Below are 23800 nucleotides of genomic sequence, written 5' to 3'. Positions count from 1 at the left end.
AATCAGTTGACTTTGTGTTAATCAGAAGGTAGATTAACCAGGTGAACCTGGTCTAATCACACGAGCCCTTTAAAAGCAGAGCAATTTCTTTGGATTTGAGTGAAAGGGGAAGTCAGTATGTGATGTTGGGAGATAAAAAAAGGGATAAATTAGCCAGTTTATTGTTTTTCACTTTTTAATAATGTACCAGGTAAAAACTGTGGCTAAAAGAGTGCTATTGTTAGATTTGTTCCTTAGAAATATAACTTTGGCTGGGGTGAGTTTTGTGAGTAGAAGAACCTAGAGCTTCAAACACCCAGGCTGGTCAGCAGACGTGAAATATCACGGATGTGTCAGGGGAGACGGAAAACAAATATTTTGAAGATGAAATTGGCAAGGACTCGTGCCCTGTGGAACAAGGACATTGAGGGCAAATGATACCCTTTTATTAATTAAATAGTGATATTTTAAAATTTAGAGCAAACATATTATATCTGGAAAAAATTGCCCCTTGAATTTCTCATTTTATGAAATAAGAAACAATGTATGAAGAGTGATAAAAAATGAATTTTTAATGGAATGTGTGTGTTTAGTTTTTATCCACGTCACATTAAGAGAAGAGCATTTAAGAGGAAATAGCCTACATGTATTTGTGGTAAAATAAAATAGAAAACACTTAGGAGGTATCTGTGTAAGGGACACCTTCTTTATTCCAAAACCGTTCGAGGTATACCTCTCATTGTGCATAGATTTTTGGCTTTATGGAATTCCAACAGTTTGACATTGAATCCTATTGTCTTGAGTTAACTGAAGCAGCTTTTCAGCATTGGCCCCTATTGTGCAATGCCTGATCAGTGTCTGCAGCAAAGTAAAGGCCAAACTTGTGGATATTGCTGAGCTGATGGATGGAACAGCTTCTTTATCGACTTATCTTTGGTTGAATTAACTATTTATGATTTTTAATGCACATCTTTAGAGAGTCATGTAATGTCTGTTGATCCAAAAAAATCACTCCATCTGAAGCTGTGTATCATGGTGGAAGGATTACGGCTAGCAATTTAGAGGGTCCTCAGGTCTAATTTCCGATTTATACCATCTGAGTCCAAGCTTCCTCATCTGAATATGAAAATTAAATGAGCCACTTGATAGAGTTGTTGGAAGTATTTTTTAAAATGCCACATATGAAGCAGGATGCCTGGCACGTCTTATTCATTAAATATTAGTTTAATATGTATTTATGTGAACTTAGATAATGGTGTGGCTCTATCAATGGCAAGAATGGTCAATACTGGCTTGGCATTTTAAAAAAAATTATGATGCCCTGACAAGGAAGTAGCATGCTTTCGTTACATAATTTAAACAATCTGAAATCAGAGACTTTCAACATCATTTTTTGTTTTTCTTTGGTGTTAATATGAATTATGTATTACTAAACATTCCAAAAAGTTATTTTTTAAAGCCATGCAACTTTAACCAGAATGTAGCAGGCATATTTAAAATATGTTTTGCTGATCAAAATGGTGTATAAGTGTGCAAAATGAGAGACTGATTCCAAGTGAGTTATGGGAGACGCAAGGATCATTTGGGCAGAAGTACTCAGCTTTGGTGGTGACAACATTTATTTAGAAACATTTCAAAAGACATCTATTTGTTCTCTACTTGTACATCTCCCTTCTATCCACGAGAGGAAAGCACTAAGATTGATTGCAATCAAGATTGTCTTGTGAGATTGAAAATGAGGAAAGGAGCTCTGCTACTGACTGATTTGCATTCGTCTTTTTATGCGGGGAAATTGTTTTATCTTTGCTTTACAGATTTACTTACGGTTCTTGGACTATGAGATGCAGAACTCAAATGAGTGCAAGAGGAATTTTGTAGCTGTGTATGACGGCAGCAGCTCGGTGGAGGACTTGAAAGCTAAGTTCTGCAGCACCGTGGCTAATGATGTGATGCTCCGCACGGGTCTCGGGGTGATCCGCATGTGGGCAGACGAGGGCAGTCGGAACAGTCGCTTTCAGATGCTCTTCACATCCTTCCAAGAACGTAAGACTGTGCTAGACTCTTTGTCCTTCAGATATGTTTCAGGATGCTGATCTCCTCAGCTGTTAATGGTGTTTTCTTTACTTAGTTTGAGGACTGCAGGATATCCCCCCCCCACCCTGAAAGTTGTTAAAACACTGAGATTCCCTTTTCCTCCTTTGATCAATTGACAGGAGAAAGTTATGTATTGCATTTGGATTACTTATCTCAACATACACTTTATAGCCTTGCTTAAGACAGTTCATGGTATTCAACCAGGAAACGATGAACGCTGTTCATCTTTAGCTCTGATGAAGCATGTGGAACTGACGCAGCAGCTTCTGGTGAAGTTTGATTTTAAACCTTAAAAAAAAAATCCTGCCTAAAAATATGTGGTTGTTTCTCTTTAGTAAGCTTCTCCTGCAGTTCCATTTATTTCAAATAGGTCTGTAACTACAGAGTTCCGTTTAAAGTGGGCAAGGAGAGAAAATCATCTGAGCAGGCAGCAACAGAAAAAAGTTCCAGAAAATATTTAAACTGGCACAGTGGGTCCTAGCCAGAGTAAAATGCAAAACATAGAAATTTTAGAAAATTATGTCCTGACCAATAATAAGTCATGCTAATAGATATAGTTGGGATATTCTTTAGAATCTCCAAGTATCTCATGGGCCTCAAATTGATGCAAATGAAAAAGAATCCTGAGAAATATGGCTCCAGGGCATAAACACCCTGTGTTTTGCAACTATATGTTTTGTGTAATTAGAGAAGATAATAACATATTTTTGAAATTTCAATTATTTCTCTTATTGTCAGCAGCAAAGCAATCAGCATGCTTTTTAAATTCATAAATGTTAAATGTATTAGAAAATTCTTTAATATAGTGAATGTAATAGTGAATAGTTTTATTCTTTAATATGGTGAATATAATAGTGAATAACTAATTTTGACTTTAAACCCATCTCTGAACAGTTGAGGAATTCTAAGGTACCAGCACTCTAAATATCATTTCATTTTTCTAAATCTTGACACCATCATCAAGATGGTGTTAAATCTCTCTTCCAGCTTTATGTCAGATTTAAACAGTATATCACTATCTACGTCTTTATTTCTGTAGTTGATTAAAATGTCAGAGGTAATGCATCTTTATTTCAGCACAGTATTTGGGGCAAAAAAAATGCCATTTTCTTGAATAAAATGTGAAGACATTCAGGCAGTGAAGTTTTTTTTGTTGTTGTTGTTGTTGCTGCATTGCTGATTGCTCTACCAAGGTCAAGGAATTTTTTTTTTAGTGAAGGAATCTCAGGGTTCCGTAAATAGTCACTGTTCTCTGTTTTGGATAATTATTACCTCAGTCTTGGATAATAACATATTGGGAACTCTTAGCTATTTAAATGATAAAATATGGAAGAACAAGCTAATATGTGAGGAGATATAATCAATAATTTTTAATATAATAAAAATTCATAATTTGTATCCAAACCATAGTATAAAATATAGTAGTGATATATAAAATATATTTGTATCTTTGAAACAATCAACTTAATGATAGCATATGGGAACCCTGATTCCTAAAATATTCTATGATTTTATTTCATTCAAAATTAACATGATATGATATTTTCATTCTAATTGACAGCCATAATCTTGCATTGTAGTAACCTAGATTAAAGAAAGAGCAGTAAATTGCAAATATGTTAATAATAATTTCATGGGAAACAGCACTAGTGAAATGCAAAAGGCATAGTCCCTGTGTTTTTCTGGGTATTATCAATGAGCGCATTAGAAGAGGCTGACAAGGTTACAGAAGTGTCTAGAAGCATGACATAATGCCAAAGATAAAGAAATATTTAGGCTGTTGTTGTTCTTGTTCAAAATGTGATAATTACTTACACTTATGTTGGGTGATATAGATTGATATCTCAAAGGTAAGAGCAATGTTTGAAAATATACAGGGAAGGAAGCTTTTGAGTTCAATTTAAAGGAAAATGTCTAGCTCGTGAGCTGTGATATTAAAAAACTGAATGGATCGCTATGAAGTATATAAACTATGAATAGAGTGGTGAGCTAATCTGATAATGGATTGTCATCTGACATAAATTGTAGAGAAAAAAAATCTTTGTTAAACAGAGGAAAATAACACCAAAGTCCCCTTTCAACACTAAAATTGATTTTTTATGAGTCTTAAAATATCTACATATACCATAAGAAATAGCAGATTTTTTCATACTATGCTTCTATCATTAGAATTATGTCTATTTGAAACAAAAATAGAGTTTCAATTCATATGGTTAACTGATCTCAGGAAGTCATTCAAGTGGGTGGACTTTTAAATGAGTAATTTTGAAGACAGGGCATTCTTCCTATGTAGAAAGAAAGGGCACTTAACTCTTTTTGTTCCTGTAAGGTGGATGAATAATCACTCTCTTCAAATGTCGAGTATTACAATGTCATTCTCTGTGATAATCTCATAAATTTACAATGAGCTCCCACTAAAGCAAGTTTATCCTATGTGTCACGTTGCCAGCTATGTTAGTCTTAATCTTCTCTCCTCCCAAAATTCATATGCTGAAAATGGAATCATCAATGTCAGGGCAGTAGACATGGGCATTTGGAAGGTGAGTAGATCAGAAAGGCAGAGCTCTCCTCAATGGGAGTAGTGCTTTCCCACAGAGGGTCCAGACAGGAGAAGTGCCTTTCTACCGTTTAAGCACAGCTAGAAAGTTTGAGCCTGAACCAGGAAGTGGGCCCTAACCAGACGCTGTATCTGCCAGCACCTTGATCTTGGACTTCACAGACTCCAGAATGGTGAGAAAAAAAATCTCTATTGTTTATAAGCTAATTGATGGTATTCCAAACATACTATGTAGTTCTGTCAAAATGTTTCATTTTTCTTTACTGGCTAAAATTGTGCAGAATTCTATTTTGCACAATTTTATATAGAATTTATATATTTATATATTTTATGTAGAATTCTATTCTATATAAAACCATATATATGGTTAGACAATTGGAAGCACTTTTCTAGGATGAATTCATGAACATAATTTTCAGACCTTGTGTGATGACAATTCTGATGGCCATTACATAAAAAGAGTTTCAAAATCGCTTTGAAGTGTAGACTAGGCTATCTAGTGCTTCCAAAAGGGAGTATTTGGAAAATTACTGTCATGCTATTACAGTAATGAGGGATGTAGCACTTTTTCCACTTTTTCTAGAATGGGTTCATGAACTCGATTGTCTGGTCTCATGTATACCTAGAATCAAAGTCATCATGTGCTGAAGTGTTTGGGTTAGACTAAGTCTTCATTCATTGACATTAAAGTATTCCAAATAAGAGGTATAGATTTCAAAACAACAAAAGTGGACTTTAATTCATGCAATTACTTGGAAATGGACAGTTAAGAATCATTTTAAGGATAAAGAGAAAACAAGAGGACTTTATTTAGGGTGCTTCAAGTTCCCTAGATGGTATTATTTTATTCAATATTAGTGTCTAAGACAGTATTTAGAATTATATTTTTGCTGTTATATTGCTAATTATTGCAGCTGTTGATGATGATATATATACAGGATATATGTTATATATTATATATGTATAATACATGAAATTATGTATCTAATCTAATACATAGTCTATATGAGCTAGTACATGTAATTATATGACTTTATATAATAATACATTTCTTACATTTCTCAACAATTTTATATGTAAATAGAGAAAATATCTTCAAGTATTTGCTCTATATACACATACATGCCAAGAATTTAAAGAAAAAATTCAGTGATCAGCCTTTGTCTAACTCAAATGCTAGGAAGGTATTTTCCTTGGTTCTTGTGTAGTTATGAAACATTATCTTCAGTGCAGTGTTGAGAAGTGCTTAGAACCAAGTCATCTGATGGTTTGATGAAGATGCTCCTCTATTATATATTGAAGTGCTTAGAGCCAAGTCACCTGATGTTTTGAATGAAGATGCTCCTCTATTATATATTGAAGTGCTTAGAGCCGAGTCACCTGATGGTTTGAATGAAGATGCTCCCCTATTATATATTGAAATCCTTAATGTTGATTATAAGCCACTGAGTCTGGAATTTTGTTAAAGCAGCCAAATGGGCTGAGGATACTTATGCTGATAAATTGGGATGATGATATAACAAATACTCAGGAATACGCGGAGATGGCTTTGGAACTGAGTAATGGTAAAGGCCGTAAGGGTTTTGATGTTACACTAGAAACAGCTAACTTTGCTGCAATGGACCACTAAGAATGATGCTGCGTAAAGGACCAGAGGAGAGAAAACTCAAGTAGTCCTGAACAGAATGTGGAAATGCGAATGGTGAGGGCCACTCTGATGTGCTCTCTGACAGAAATGAGAAATATGTCATTGGACACTGGTCTTTGTTATGAAGTGGCAATGAATTTGGTTGAATTGTCCTTTACACTTTGATGCTCTATGGAAGGTAGAGTTTGTGGGTGATGGAATCAGACAGACTTCTGAGAAAATATCTAAGCAAAGCATTGAAGCTGCAGCCTGGTTCCTCCTGACTGCCTGTAGCCAAATGTAAGAAGAAAGGAAATACATAAGAGATAGAACAGATCATCAAAAGGGAAGCAGAGATTAAGGAGCTGGAAACTCTCAGCCTGTCCATGTGGTGGGGAGTGAGATGGTATGCCAAGGAGACAGCACCAAGACTGTGGCCATCCCACCATCTCTTTGATAAGGAGACTAGGCATGGGCAGGCTATCTCTGTTGATGTCAGGACCTGTTCAAGACAGTGAAATGATGACATTGAAGGTGTTTCAGAAATCGCTCAGCCTGCCTCTACCATCTCAAGGCCAGAGGGCAGGGCCTGGGGTGTGGGGGTGGGCAGAGTGATTTTCAAGGAGGGGCAGCGGGGCCATGCACCATCTCCATCTCAGGCTTTTCTTCCTGTGTATCGTGACAAATGTTCTCCTCACTGCCCCAACTGGGGCATGTACATTGTACTCAGAAAAACTCAAGTCTGCATAGAACCCAGGTGGAGAACCACGCCAGGGGTTGGGCTTCTATACAGAACCACGGCTAGGGCGGTGCCAAGCAGAACTGTGGCATGGGGTCGCCCCTGAGATCTCCAACCATTGGAGCCAAGGATAAGTGACTCCACCTGTAAGAGCCGAGTGTGGGCTGCTTCCCACACAGCCGTGGTGGGACCCTCACTCCAGCAGACCTGGAGACCGCACTGAGGCAAAGAAGATCATCCTCGACCTTTGAGGTTTTGGACTTGAAGGGACCTATTACTTATTTCTTCTTTCCTCTTCCTCTCTTTCAGAATAGGAATATTTATCCTTTGCCTCTCCCCTTATTATATTTTAGAAGAACCATAACATGTTTGAATTCACAGATTTACAGCTGGAGGGCAATTTGTCTCAGAAAGAATTACACCAAGAGCCCCACCCATATCTGTTTTAGAAGGAATTTTGGACTTAGATGTTTAAATTAATGCTAAAAAAAGTTATGACTTTAAGGGCTATTGGGATAGTATCATTTTGCATGTGCAAGGGACAGGGACGTGGGGGTCCAAGGTTGGAAAGCCATTGTCTGAATGTTTATGTCCCCCCACCATACACGTGTTAAGATGCTGTTGGTGGTCTCAAGGTGATGACATTAGAAGGCTGGACCTTTGTGACATGATTACATCACAAGGACAGAGCCTTCATAGATGAGATTAGAGCCCTTGGAAAAGAGACCTGAGGGAGACTCCTCGGCTCTTCTGCCATGTGAAGTTAGATGGTTGTGTATGAGGAAGGAAACCCTCACAGATCAGCTGGAATTTCTATAAGGTCCAAAATAAGTTTCTTTTGCTTATAAGCTGCCCAATATACGGTATCTGGTTATAGCAGCCCAAAGGGAATAAGAGCATGCTATAGTTTGGGTGAAGTTTGTTTGCCCCACCAAGACACGTGTTGGAATTTGACCCCCGGTGGCAGTGTTAGGAGGTGGGGACTGGCGGGAGGTGTCTACGTGATGGGGATTGATGCTTCATCAATGGCTTGCTGCTGTTCTTCAGGGAGTAGTGAGTTCTCACTTGGGAGCTGGTTATTTATCAAGAGTGTGAGTCATTATAAAGCCAGGCCATCCTTCAGGTTTTCACCCCCTCTTCCCATTTGTCCTCTTCCCCTTTCATCTTTTCCACCCTGTGCATAACAGCAGAAAAGCCTTCAGTGGAAGCCAGCATCATGTCCTTGAACTGCTCAGCCCACAGAACTGTGAGCTAAATAACCTTTTTTTTTTCTTTTAAACCTTACCCACTCTCAGGTATTCTTTTATAGCAACAGAAAATATACTAAAACAGAACATATTCAATAATATCCTAATACCTGTCAAAATTTCTTACGTTAGGACCATAAGATATTTTTAGAGTCAGAGGAGATTTTGGAGACTACCTATTTTAATTTTTCATATTTTCTGAATTGAAACAGAAAAAAGAAAAGGTTCAGGGAAGTTAATTGACTTTCCCTGCACATTCCCAACCTCGTGCTTAATGATTTGTTAACAGAACTGAGGTAAGAACTTAAGACTTGGCTCCTAATCTCATGAACTCTCTCGTGTATAATTTTGCCTGCTTCTTTGCAGCACTTCTAAGACAGTGCTCCCATTTTTTAAATAGGATGACGATGATAATGATTAAAAAGAGTAACAAGTTAATCTCACGCGTGAGCATTGTTTTAAGTGATTATGAACTGATGTTTGATATTTCTGCCCTCTCTGCTGCATACCACGCCCTAAATACTCTCAGTGTGCCTCTCATAAGATTGCAAGTAGCAGAAAATGTAAGTCACAAGAAGTGGCCTGTATTCTGAAACAGACTAATGTGGGGACTAATGAGTGCCTATATGAATATACTTTCAAATTATCATACATTTACATTTGCATATATCATATGTTTACGTTTACATCTGAATAAATTATGGAAAAAGGAAATAATGAGCATATAAAGGAAACTGAAGTTCTTATTGCAAACGTCATAGAACTTTTAGCTTGCATATATACATTAGAAGCATTTTATAAAGCCTATGTTAAATACCAATATTTGTGACAAAGTGTTGTGTAATACCATTAATGGAGCGATCATGAGATCACCAAGAAAGCAGAAGTGTACTTGTAGCTAAAGCTGGAGCAATGCCACTTCTATGGCCTTCTCCTATAAGTGTGACACTGTTTCATCCCCTCTGTCTCTAATCCTTCACCTGGGTCTTTCTCAGTTTTGCTAGAGATGGCTGCCCTGCTGTGTGGCATCACATGGCTGTTGGCTTCCTGCCTACATTTTAAAATATTGTTTTCCTTCAGAAAAAATAGTATCCAGTTTTTATCCTATACAGCAATCTTAGAACCTAGAAACAAGGCAAGATTATCAATATTATCACTGAAGGGGAATTCTCAAAAAAAAAAAAAATTACCAGCTTATGGCTTTTTTAACAGACTAATTGACATTTTGCACTTGAATTACTCTAAAGATTGAGTATACTCTTAAAGAATGTAGCCAGTGGAGAAGAGCACATGTATGGGTAATCTAAAAAAAAGGAGATAAAACATTTAGGTATTATTTTTGGCCCATATTCTCTAAGAAAGAGGATTGATTTAACATTGAAATATATGGGTCTAATAGTAAAAATTATTGGTTAATTTATTAGTAACTAATTTAATTTCATGAGTTAAGAAGCAACCGATATCAAGAAGAATCAAATTAGAAATGTTCTTGTATCTGTGAAGCTAGTGAATGATGCCCCATGAATATATCAATGTACACAGCTATGATTTAATAAAAAAAAAAAGAAATGTGCTTGTAGACATTTGTATTCTGCCTTTAGTAAGTTTCACCTGTACCCATTCTAAGATGAATACAAATGACTACATACAGTAACTAAGAAAATGCTATGAAGGCTACGTTGAACAGTTTGATGAGAATATTTAAGATTGTATATCAAACCAGCACCTTGTACCCCTTGATTGCACTAATGTACACAGCCATGATTTAACAATAAAAAATAAGATTTTGTAAAAATTCAACTTGTCATAGTTAATAAAAACTTTTTTTCCTATGGCAAAAAAAAAAAAAAAAAAAAGAAATGTGCTTGTAGGACAGTGCCTATGGCTCAAGGAGGAGGGAGCCGGCCTCATTTACCAATGGTGGCGGGTTCAAACCCAGCCCCGGCCAAACTGCAACAACAACAAAAATAGCCGGGCATTGTGGCGGGCGCCTGTAGTCCCAGTTATTCAGGAGGCTGAGGCAAGAGAATCGCCTAAGCTCAACAGCTGTAGGTTGCTGTGAGCTGTGATGCTACGGCACTTTACCGAGGGCCACAGAGTGAGACTCTGTCTCTAAAAAAAAAAAAGAAAAAAAGAAAGAAAAAAAAAAAGAAATGTCCTTGTAGATAAAGAAGAATTCACCTAATTTGAGATCTGTCATATACTGAATAGTTCTTACATTAATTACTGAAAGTGTACTATATTTTAGTTTATAGACACAATTTAAGATTGTTTACAGTAATTTAGATCATTTTTATGAAGTTTTTGACTCTAAAGAGTTCCTAACCTACTGTGCATACTACAAGCGTACATGTCAAATATATTAATAGCAGAGAATATATGTCTAAACACAATATTAAATAAGTGAGGTGAATGATATGTTAAACAGTTTGATATAAACATTCCAAATTTTATAGAAAATCAGCACATTGTACCCCATAAATGCAGTAATATACACAGTTATGACCTAATAAACACAGGTAAAAATAAAAAAGTTAAGAATTTTAAATATATTTTATAATAAAGTAAAAAAGAATAATCACGCATCTTTTTAAAAAAGTATTATTTTTAATTTTGAGGGTACTTATTATATATGAAAAATCATAACCAATCATGATAGCACTATATATTTAATGTTGACTGGTTGTCCAGTATGAAAAAAATAGAACCCTTAGTGGAATATGTCCATTCAAATCAAATCACCTGCTTAATTTTCTGAACCAATCTTGTTTTGTATGAAAGATGAATTTGCAGTGACTAAAGTGGATAAGTGATGTATGTGAGTAATGTCCACTTTACTTCCTGAAGTTGTGAGAGAAGAGTTTTGTACAATAAAATATCAATCTCTTATACTAGATTCATAAGTATTGTATATCTGTTAAAAACTTACATGCAAGTAAAAGATGAGTGAACAAATTGTCTGCTTTTAGTTTGTATGGAAATTGTTTATAATAATTTGCTGCAACTTAAGAATGTATTGTGTTTTATAATAACTTGTGACAAAAGAAATCAAGTCTAAGTTACAGATCTTAAAGAAACAGACATACAATAACTTTAAGTTCCAAGAAGTATTGGGTTGAATTCATCTGTGGAAGGCAGATTCTGAGATGAACCGAAAGAATCCTGCCTCTTGGTATAGAAGCCATATATAGTTCCCTCCCCTTGAGACAGCCAGCAACTGTGATTAGCTTAAGATATCATTTGGTGAAAGTTGTTTTGAAGGTGGAAATAAGGCCCTTAATTGATGTTGACTTAATCAAAAGAAGAGCAATTAGCTGGGGTGGACCTTCCCTAAGAAGGTGAGCAATCTAGAAACAGGTGAAGCCTCATTTGGGAAGACTGCTGGCCCACAGGAAGAGGGCAGACTGCTAGGCTGTGAATTGCCTGCCTATTAGAAGGGAGCCTCGAAAAGCTGACAGCAGCTCTAGCCAACAGTCAGTGACAATATGAGGACCCCAGTCATACAACTCCAAGGAACTACATTCTACCAACAACCTGAATAATCTGGAAAGAGGACTCTGAGCGCCAGGTGAAAACCATTGTCCAACAAAATCTTAACTGCACCTGACAGGGTGCAGCCAGTACCGAGCTTCCAGCCTGTGGACATTGTGTAACTGTAAATGATTGTAAAGACACTAAATTTGTGTCAATTTGTTACACAGAAAAAGAAAACTACTTCAGATTTGAAAATGAAGCACCACTATAACAAATATGTATATTTTGTTGGGAACAGTTTGAGATCATGCAGTGACCAGTGGTTGGAGAAATTTTGAGGAACATGAAAGAACAAAGCTTAAATTGCCAGATAGTATCTATCTATCTATCTTTGGATGACCACCTTTGAGGACTCATGGAAGTGAGGAGTGTGTTACTAAGAAATGGAGGAATGGGAGCTTTGCTTTGTAGCAACAGAAAGTTTAGCAAAATTGTGTTCTGCAGGTGTGCGGCAGACAGAACATGTAACTGACAAAAACAGCCTATCCAGCTAAGAACAGTACTGAATTAAATGTTAAATGTGTAGCCTGGTTTCCTTTTGCTGTTTATAGCAACATGTGGGAGGAGAGAAATAGATCAAAGGAAGAATTATTAAATGAGCAAACAAGAACAACAAAAGAATTAGGACTGGATGATTTTGAACTTTTTCATCTTCCCCAGGTGGTAAACATTTTAAAAGCTGGATAAAATCACTGAACGTATTGCACAGAGAGAAGGCTAAATTTGTGACTGGACAAGCTTTGCTAAACCATCAGAAGCATCAAAAGGTCACAGTGTTCAGTCATGAAAGGGCACTTTTAAGAAATTCAAGTTGTGCCTTCCAGGTTCTCTACATCGAACTGGAAGGATTAAGGGCACTGACAGTCAGTTATCTCTGCAGGAGCCCAAGAGAGGGATCATCTCAAAAAGATTTTGGGGTGTGGCTTTTGTCTAATGGAGCAAAGCCATTGAATTTCAAGCAAGACCCATAAGGTTCTTGAGAAAATTACTTCTGCAGCAATGCTGTCAACTTAGACTAGAAGGGACAATGAGAGAACCAAATGAAAAGGTGTGGTTGGAATTCCAAAACTCTAATGGCAGGAAGTGATCTAGTAAAACTACTAAGATGCAGACATATGTAGTCTTTCATGAGAAAGAAAGGCTGACCCAGAGAACTTACCCAAGGTAAACAAAGGGTTATTCCAAGATCTTGAATCATAATAAACAAAAACCTACTTTGATAGATTTCAGAACGATTTCAGACTCTCCACCCATTTCCTCTCCATTCTCAGTTGCTTGAACTGGAATTTTCTGTCCTGCCACTCTGCTGTGATGTTGAGTCAATACATGGAGAGAAACTGTGCCCCAGGACACAAACGGTATTCCAGACTCTTATAGGACCACACCAAGGGACTATCTGGACCAGATACAGATGATTTAGACAACGAGATTTTGAACTGCTGAAATGTAGATGAGATGTTGAACTTTAGATCATGGGATTGTGGGGTGATACTCTTGGGAGATTTGCAGTTAAACTCTCTAATCAGGTGGCTTTGAGTTAAGCAAAGATAAACTATCCAGTCGGTCTGACCTAGCAAACATGCCCTTTTAAGCGAGGGGCTGGTGGGGAGGGGCAAGATGGCGAACTGAAGCCATCCGCATGTCCTGCTCTCAAGAAGAGGACAGAATGCTGCAGGTGTGTGCCCACCTACAGATGGGCCTTCTTGGAGCCTTGGGAATCAATGGAGAAGTGACCCGGGACACTCAGAGTAAAGGAGAAGGCAAGGAGGAGATACCATCCAACACAATGCACAGAACAGTATCCCACATTTCAGTACTAACACTGAAAGTGGACTGTCCTAGAGCTCCACTTAAAAAGAATTAGACTCATTGACACCCCAAGTACATGCTGTCTCTAGGAAACACAACTAATTCACAGGGACTCACATAGGCAAAAGGATGGGGAAAAAATTCATGCAAATGGAAACAAAAGTGAGCAGATATAGCCATTCTCATATTAAGTGAAATAGACATTAAATCAACAATAGTAAAAAGAAAAAAGCAAGACAAATACAGTGATTATTGAATTAGCAATTCAACAAGAAGAAATAATTATCCCAAATGTATATACACCTGACACAGGAGCTCCTAGACTCATTACACAAATTCTATTAGATGGAAGCAAAGAAGTGCACAATAGCCTCATATGTGTCAAAAACTTCAACACCCCAGACAGAGCTGGAGAGACCATTGAAGCAGCAAACCAGTGAAGAAACTGTACATAAATGGGAATCAGGAACAAAGGGACCTAATAGACATTTACAGAACATTCTACTCTAAAGCTATTAAATATACATTCCCCTCATCAGCACATGGGACATTCTTAAAGACTAATCATATTTTAGGCCACAAAACAAGTCTTAGAAAGTTCAAAAAAATAAAAAGATTATACTATGTATCTTCTTAGACCACAGAAGAATAAAAGTAGAAATCAATTCTAAAAGAAATACTCAAATCTACACGAAGTCATGGAAATTAAACAAACTGCTACTGAACACTCTTTGGATCAATGACAAAATTAAGATGAAAATCAAGATTCCTCAAACTAAATGACAAAGGAGACAAAGGATATCAAAATCTATGGGCTACCATCACAGCAGTCCGGAGTGGAAATTTGTAGCCTCTAATGCCTATAGCATAAAGATGGAAAGATCACAAATTAACAGCCTAATGTTGCATCTTAAGAAATCATGAGTCGAAAAAGAAGAGCAAACAGAGCCCAGAGCCAGCAAAAGAAAAGAGATAAAAGCTCAGAGCAGAGCTAAGTGAAATGGAAATCAAAAAAATACAAAAATCAATGAAAACACAGTTGGTTTTTTAAAAGATAAACAAAATCAATAGATCACCAGCCAAACTAACCAGAAATTAAAAAGAAGGACTCAAATAAGCACAATCAGAAATGGAAAAAGACACTAAAACTGATACCACAGAAACACACAGTATCATCCATGAATACTACAAAACCTTTATGCAAACTAACTAGAAAACACAGAGGAAATGGAGAAATTTCTGGAAACACACAAGCCTGCCAAGCCTGAGGGACTCTACCTAACAAAGTTAAATATTGTGACCTAGTTGTTTTTATCCTCACATTAACCTGACATTACAAAAAAAGAAAAATAATAAAAAAAGAAATGATCATCCTGAACTGATGAACACCAAGCAACTACATTGAAATAGTAGTATAAAATCTCCCAACAAAAAAAGCCCTGGACCAGACAGATTCACAGCTAAATTCTATCAGACCTGCAAAAAAGAACTGGAACCTATCACCCAGAAATCATTCCATAACATTCAGAAGGAGAAAATTCTCCTTAACACATTCTATGAAGCCAGTATCACCTTTATACCAAAGCCAGTAAAGGACACATAAGAAAAAGCAAAATAAACTAGAATGCAATCAGGGCAACCTAATTCTTTGTACCCTCGATGAATTCCACACCATAAAATAATAATAATAATAATAAGTTACTGTAATTACACTTCAAGAAAAAAAAGAAAACTATAGACAGATATCCCTTCTGGGTATAGATGCAAAAATCCTCAATAAAATACCAGTAAACTAACTTCAACAGCACATCAAAAATATAACCCACCATGATCAAGTGGTTTCATCCCAGAGATTCAAGGATGGTTTAAGATATACAAATTAATGACCATGATTCACCACATAAACAGAAATAAAAGCAAAGACCATATGACCATCTCAATAGAAGCAAAAAAAAAGCATTCAGTAAAATCCAGCCACTTTTCATGATGAAACCTGTAAACAAACTAGGCAAAAAAGGAGCATAACTCAGAAATATGGAAACCTTATATGACAACTACACAGCCAGCAGCACACTGAATGGGAAAAGGTTTTAAGTATTCCCCCTATGAATTGGAAGGAGACAAGGGAGCCCACTGTCACTACTTTTATTCAGTATATTGCTAGAATATCTATCCAGAGCCATCAGACAAGGGAAAAAAAAAACAAAGCGTATCAAAAATGGAAATGAGGAAGTCAAGCATCCCTGTTTACTCATGATATGATCGTGATTTTGTGTCTGGAAAACCCTAAAGAATCTGCAAAACGAATCCTAGTTTCATAAATAAGTTCAGTAAAGTCTCCAGTTACAAAATCAGTGTACACAAATCAGTAGCGTATCTATATACTGATAACAGTCAAGGTGAGAGTCAAATTAGGAGTTTAATAGCATTTACAATAACTAAAAGAACAAGAAAACACTCAGGAATATACTTAACCAAGGAGATGAAATGCTCTACCAAGAAGAACTAAAAAACACTGATGAAGGAAATCACAGATGATGTAAACAAGTGGAAAAACACCCCCTGCACATGGTTGGTAGAAATCAAAATGTTTAAAATGTCCAATTGCCCAAAATGATTTACAGATTCCATGTGATCTCCATCAAATATCAGTGTTATCTTTCACAGATCTAGAAATAATAATCTTAAATTTTATTTGGAACCAAATAAAAGCTTGAATATCCAAAGCAATCTAAAGGAAAAAGAACAGATCGGGAGGAATCACATTACCTGACTTCAAATTACACTACAAGGCTAGAGTAACCACAATAACATAGCGCTGGTATAAAAATAGAGACTTAAACCAAGGGGGTAGAATAGAGAACTTAGAAATAAAACAGACTACCTACAACTGACTGATCTTTGTCAAATCAGACAATAACATATACTTAGTAAAGGAGGAAGGAAGACTTATTGGGGCCACATCTACGGTGCATCTTAATGTACACAGCTATGATTTAACAATAAAAATAAATAAATTAAAAAAAGAAAAAAAATAAATGGGTCTGGGCAAATTGGATATTCACATACAGAATAATGAAAACAGCATCCCGACTGCTCATCATATACAAAAATTAATTCAAGATAGATAAAAGGCTTAAATGTAAGGCATTAAATCATAAAAAGTCTAGATGAAGAAAACATAGGAAAAACTCTTTTAGACACCTTCTTAGGCAAAGAATTTATGACTATGATCCCAAAGGCAAATACAGCAACAACAAAAATAAATAAAAATGTAGTTAATTAAATTACAAAGCTTCTGCATAGCAAAGGAAAGAACCAGTAGACTCGACAATCTCTAGGACAGGAGAAGATATTTGCAAATCATACATCCCAACAAAGTAATATTCATACGCTACAAATAAAACAGTAAGAAGAACACAAACAAACCCATGAAAAAGTGGACCAAAGACATGAACAGAAGTTTTTCAAAAGAAGACAGACAAATGGCCAAAAAACATATGAAAAAAATGTTCAACATCTCTTATCATCAAGGAAATGCAAATGAAAACCACAATGATATAATACCATCCCCCTGTCAGAAGGACCATTATGAAAAAGTCAGAATGTGAGAGGTGCTGGCTTGGATGTAGAGAGAAAGGACCAATTATACACTATTGGATGGATTGCAAAATTTTACAGCCTCTGGGGAGAACATGAAGGATATGGCAAAAAAAAAAACATGTACACTTACCATTTGATTCAGTGGTCTTGCTACTGCGTATGTACCCAAAGGAAAATAAGTCGTTTTATCAAAAAGGCCCCTGCACTAGAGTGTTTATCACAGCACAATTCACATGTGGAAAGATGGGGAATGACTCTACATGCCCCCAAATCCATGAGTGGATTAAGATGCAGTCATCTATCATCTATCTATCTACCTATCTATCTATCTATCTATCTATCTATCTATCTATCTATCTATCTATCTATCTGTCTATCTATATTGTGGAGACTACTCAGCCATAAAGAGGAATGAAATCACATCTTTTGCAGATACTTGCATGGAACTGGAGACATTATCCTTTGTGAAGTATCTCAGGAATTGAAAAAACATCACATCATGTACTGTCTGATAATTGGGAACTAAATGATCGGCACACACAGGGAGAAAGATATGTGATGGTTACTGGAAACCAAGATGGGGCGAGGTGGGATTAAGTGAGGCATGAAAACTTACCTGTCAGGTACGATGAGCACTACTCTGGGGATGGGTACGCTGAGAGAATCGACATATCCATTTAATGCATGTATTTTCAAGTTTAAAAAGAGGAAAACATAGATGGAATTAATAGAAGGAAACAAAATGATCATTATTTGCAAGGTGCTATGGCAGTCTACAAAGATAATCTTTGGAAAATCTATCGTAATTGATAGAAGCAGATACCATGTTTACTACATAATATCAATCCACAAAAGCCAAATTGTAATGCATTGGCAACAAGCAGGTAAAGAATCATTTACGATGGTGATAAAACTACAAATACTTAGGGGAGAAACTGAACAAAGTAAGTGCAGATTCTTTATGGGGAGAAATTTCTTTTATAATTTTTACCTTTTTAAAATTTGTATATATTAAACCTATACAGAATGATGTTTTGCTCTACATGTGCAGAATGGAATGATTATTATATTTAAGCAAATTCACATATTTATCTCCCCTTTTTTGACAAGAGCACCTCTATCTGTCTGTATTATGGAATATTATTTTCTTAAAATAGAAGGACTTCCTGGCGTTCTTGACCACAGGGCTGAAGCAGGAGGACGTATGCTAATCAAAATAACACAGGCATAGAAAGAAAGCTACTGCATGACCTCACTTACAGGTGGAATCTTAACAAAAGAAAAGTGAAATGTGTAGAAACAGAGAGTAGAATGGTGTTCAGCAGGGGTGAGGTGGCGGGGACGGCAGTGGGAAGGGGTAGGTCCCTGAGTACAAGGTGGCAGTTACGGAGCATCACTCAGTCTAGAGCTCTAACGTACACTCTGAGGACTACCCTTAGTAAGATTTTTATATTAGAAATTTGCTGAAAGAGTAGGTTTTATAGCTACATTTTAACAAGATTTTTAGGTGGCTTGTACACTTACTCAAGTTTGAGAACTCTTTAGAGCAGTGGTGTATCCTTACATGCATATTAAAAGCAAAATAGGTATTTTATATGTATATAAATATATATGTATCTATGTGCACATATACATATATGTATATGAAAACTTGGTCTATTTTGTGTACACACAGATGCGTACACACACACATTACTGGACTGCCCCATTCTACTGGGCACAGGGAATCGCCATCAGTGCAGTTCAAAGCGCCTCCCCCCATCCCAGTGATTGCAGTGTGTATCCAGGTTCTGATCGGCAACTCTAGGGGCTGGCGTAGAAGGTGTGTGAAGAAGGCACACTGGGCGTCCAACCTCTACTTGGGCAATGAATATGCTGGTGCATGAGTCCTTAAATCATATGGAAATGTTTTATACATTTTGTAGTCTTTTAAATTTTAGTGTAACCCAATTTAATATCCCTTTCACAGGGGCGGTTTATTATATAGTCACGTCATTGCCTCTCTATGCTATGGATACATTCATCTGCAGCTTTTCTTTTTTTTTTATTAAGCCATTTGTACATAGATCATAAATACATTTACGCCATTCTGGGATTCAATGTGTTGATTATTTGTACACATTGGAGTGCTTACATCCTACTAATCAACATAGCCTTCACCTCACTTACCCAATTACAGCCTTAAGACATTTGTGTTCTATACCTGATACATCCAACTTATACTTGCTTATCTGGCAGTGCCTGTGGCTCAAGGAGTAGGGTGTTGGCCACATATACTGGGGGAGGCAGGTTCAAGCCCAGCCCCAGCCAAAAAAAAAAAAAAACACTACAAATAAAAAATAAAAAAAGAAAGAATGCCAGAGGTGGTAGGTTCAAACCCAGCCCTGGCCAAAAAAACAGCAAAAAAAAAAAAAGAAAAAACGAAAGAAAAAAATGCTGCTTTTCTTAACCATCATGGGAATTTGGGACTGCTCAAAATCCCACTACTCATCATACAAAGTTGAGCAACATCAGGAAAAACCTCACAGGTAAGTGTCTTATCACTTTGAACAAATGAATCTATTACAGAATTGAAGGACACAGATGGCACCTTCAAGGTTTCATGCAGTCAACTTTTCCACTACAAGCTCGGCAAAGATTTTAGCTAATTAGAAAGTGTGCTTTAATCCTGGTGGTATTTTTCCTTTTTGCAAATCAAAAACTTGCCAGCCGGTTTTCCCAGGGGTCTCTGGAAACTCTGGCCAGCCTTCAAGGATTGGCAGAGCAAAAACTATAATAAACAACTAGGGCAAACATGGGGAAAAAGTAACAAGTAAAATAAAAGAGGGTCTAAAGGTCAGGGCTAAAAGAAGTTAGAGAGATTCTTAACTGTAGTAAATGTTGGAACGAGCTGCCCTATGATGAAGAGGGCCTCCTGGCAAGTGATTCCTAGAGATGGTTAGCAACGGAGACTGTGCTCCAGCTGTCAGCCATCAAAGAAGCAGGAACCCTAGTCTCATTCCCAAGTACCGAATTTTTCCAATAACCTGAAAGAGCTTAGAAGTGGCCTACACACCTTAGAGCAGTGGTTCTCAACCTTCCTAATGCTGTAACCGTGTAATACCGTTCCTGTGGGTTGCGACTCACAGGTTGAGAACCGCTGCCTTAGAGAGATCTGAAAGAGTGTGCTCTCTCCCTAAGGACAGAATCCATCAGAGCCCTGCATGGGCATCTGACACACAGAAACAGTAATCTGCAGCTCAGCAAGAGAAAAGGAATACATATTCCTATTGCAGTGTTGTGGGGTATTTTCATGTAATAGATGATCTAAACATCAATCCTAAAATATTACTTAAAAGCATTAATGAATATATTACTTTTACTAGCCTGAACAAGAATGAGACCCCCATCTCTGGCAAAAAAATAAAAATAAAAAAACCTTTCTGTGCATGACAGCACATGTCTGTAGTCCCAGCTCCTCAGGAGGCAGAGGCCGGAGGGTCGCTTGAGCCCAGGAGTTTGAAACTGCCTTGAGCTCTGATGACACCACTGCCCTGTACACGGGTGTGTGTTTGTGTGTTTGTGTGTGTATGTGTGAGCATGCTTGTATGTGTGTATTACTTTTTATCAGTATTATACTGTTCTTAAATTTGGTAATTTGGGACATGTGTCATAATACTGTGTAATTGTAGGAAAACAAAAGATAGTAATCACTGCAACATCAGTTTGATTATACAAGTTCAGATTCCACTACCAGTTTATTAGCCTAATTGTTACTTTCTTTCCTTTTGATACTTACTGACATTTCCCCATTCATTCTTCTGTTCTCTCAGTAAATACATTAGTGCCCAGGCGCTGACGGTGCAAAGATGAATAAGATGTTTGTTGCTCTTAAGGAGCTGCACCACCACACTGATTCAAGTTCAGTTCAAGCGGTGACTCACGGAGGGAGATGCTCATTTAGATCTGGAACTGGCTTCCACACTCCCCCACATCCTCCCTCATTGACTTCAGTAAATCCTGCATTGAAGGTTGTATTCTAAGAACCCTAAGTCTCTTCTCATAGAGTTTCCTTTTCTCCAGCATTTATTTCTATTAGCTGGACCTCTGCTCTCTTGACACCATGATTGATTTTATTTCACTGTTCAGTTTTACCTTTTCTTGTCTAGAGCATCTGCCTCTTATTAGCATTCTGTCCAGAATAGTGCAAATTCCTAATTTGGTAATAACTAAGTACAATTGTCACTTTATTTCAATTACCAATCCACCAAATTTGATGGATCCTAAAGGAAAAAAGATAAAGATTATAACTCTTAACCTTCTGTGAAAACACCATAATATGTTGATAATAATGAATTCACTTTAATCTTTTCCAACTTTGTTCAGCTATACAAAAGAGCCACACTTTAATTTTTTGGTTGATTATGGTAAAATAATCCAGCACATTTTTAAATTTATATCTATTTTAAAAAATCAGAGAGAATAAGGAACCCAAAGCATAAGTCTTCTCATTTAAAATTTCACAATAATATTTCCTTTTCTCTCTAGAATAAGCACGGCCAAACACAATTAGAAGTCTTAAGTAAATACTAAGATCAAAAGGCATTTTATTCACTGTGGATTTCACCATGGAAAAAAATGTTATGTAATGCAGAAAGCAATCGTAATATAGTCACTCTAAAGTATAAATTGAAGTCTTGAGTACATAAACCTCAATGCTTCACTATTGTGAATTGGTATGTCTTAAGAACATTAAGACCACGTAATGAATGTAGGAAGTATTTATGTATATACGTCATATGGTTGCATAAATAGCATGGCATAGATTGAAAAAATAAATGGTATACCAAATATGCTGGGATAATACTTAGTATATGTCATATGCTAGCAGGTTTTTCTAAAGTAGACACAAAAAACATTACAGAGAAGAGAAGATAATACTACATTCAAATATATATAAATTTAAAATATTGATATAGAAAATTAATTAATATAATAGAGAAAAGCTGAAGTGGAGAACAATTGATATGATAAATGACTGTCAACTTAACTTGGGTCATTAAATATGAAATGTCTGATTTCAAATCAAGTTTAGTTTCTTTATCTTAAATAAGAATCAATCCAATTAATTAAAGTATGCGTTTAAACCATCAACACCATTTTGCCATCTTAAGGGTAACCTGTGTGTGCCAGCAGCGAAGAGCCTGGAGAACAAGTGGCGATGAAATCTTGAAAGGCATTTTTCACAGCTTGTTGAGAATGTAATATTTTTTTCTTATGAGAAAGGGTCCATGGCTTGGAAGAAGTTGTAGTCAGTGGGTGTGAGATTTGGTGACTACAGTGGATGACAGAGCGTTTCCAAGTCCAGCTTCTGTAGTTTGAACAGCACTATTTTTATGGCATGTGGTCAAGTGTCACCTTGCAGTGGGATTGGTTGATCACTATCGCCCAATCTCAGCTGCTGAATCACATCATCCTTATCATTCCATCCAATGATAGCTGGAGACAACGGCTGTAATCAATTAACCAGGTTTCATGAAGCTGCAGTGGATGTTACCAGTGCTGGACCACTAAACAGAGAACATTAGTTTGTGGATGGACATTCCATTTTGGACTGTGTTTCAGCACTTTACCTTTATCCAACATTTGTGCTGAATGCTTGTGATTTAAAAACAGAATGTGTTTTCCATCACACGTAACAATGAGATGTAAAAATGGTTCACCTTTATGTCATGAGAGCCAAGAAAGCCAAGTTTCAAGATGATTTCTCTTCTGATACTTATTTAATTGATGCAGAACCCATCTATCCACCTTCTTTACCTTGGTAATTTGTTTCAAATGGTTGAATACTGTTGAAATTAGTAACATCAGACTTTGCTGCTATTCACAAATAGGTTGAAGATGGATTCCCTTCCATTGCAGCTGTCAACTCATCATTATCCACCTTGGTGTCAGGCTGTCCACGTGTTTCATTTTTAAGATTAAAATCACCAGATTGGAACTTCTCAAACCATCGACATACTGCACATTCATGAGCCATGTCCTTCCCAAACACTTGGTTGATATTTTGAGCTGTCTGTGCTGCATTGTTCCATGGTGGAACTCATATTCAAAGATAACATGAATTTTTAAATATCTATGGTTTCTAAAAAATTGCTCTAAAGAAAATTTGAAAGGTAGTAACAAGCCAAAATGTATGCTTGAAAGTATGAGATGTACCGTCACAGTAAAAAAAAAAAAAACAAGAAGTGTCAAAGTGAAGTGTCATGGGTGGTCAAACTTAGGAAATCGGACATGTCATAATTAATGACTTGTATCTAGTCAGCGCTCAGTGTCTATGAGTGGGTTAGCTCCCATTCTAGGCTCTCCCATGGCTACCAAATCTACAGCTGATTCAGTTCCTTACAGCTGACCCTCCATGTCTTTTGGGTCCTCATCCAGTGATTCAACCACATGCAGATCAAATTGCCCATGGCTGGTTGAGTTCACAGATCTGGATAAGGAGGGCAGACACAAACACATATCCCATTGGCTTTGTTTCTCTTGAAAGCCCTGACAAATATGGATTTAAGCACCGTTTAAAATCTCTAGAAATTATGAAAGGGCACAAAATGAAGACACAGTTCCTTCAG

General features: G+C 36.8%; 1 protein-coding gene across 3 annotated transcripts in view; it reads left to right on the top strand.

The window, feature by feature from the left end:
• The window catches only part of NETO1 (neuropilin and tolloid like 1), a 116071-nt gene that overhangs the window by 69491 nt on the left and 22780 nt on the right, over positions 1–23800 (top strand). For all 3 annotated transcript variants that reach the window (XM_053571922.1, XM_053571924.1, XM_053571921.1), the window contains exon 7: positions 1794–2022. In XM_053571922.1, the coding sequence (XP_053427897.1) occupies positions 1794–2022 (229 nt within the window). The remainder of the gene's footprint in view (positions 1–1793; positions 2023–23800) is intronic.

Source organism: Nycticebus coucang, chromosome 19, assembly GCF_027406575.1.
Source record: "Nycticebus coucang isolate mNycCou1 chromosome 19, mNycCou1.pri, whole genome shotgun sequence".
Taxonomy (NCBI): domain Eukaryota; kingdom Metazoa; phylum Chordata; class Mammalia; order Primates; family Lorisidae; genus Nycticebus; species Nycticebus coucang.
The sequence above is the reverse complement of the archived record's forward strand: the minus strand, read 5'-3'. Positions and strand labels throughout refer to the sequence as shown.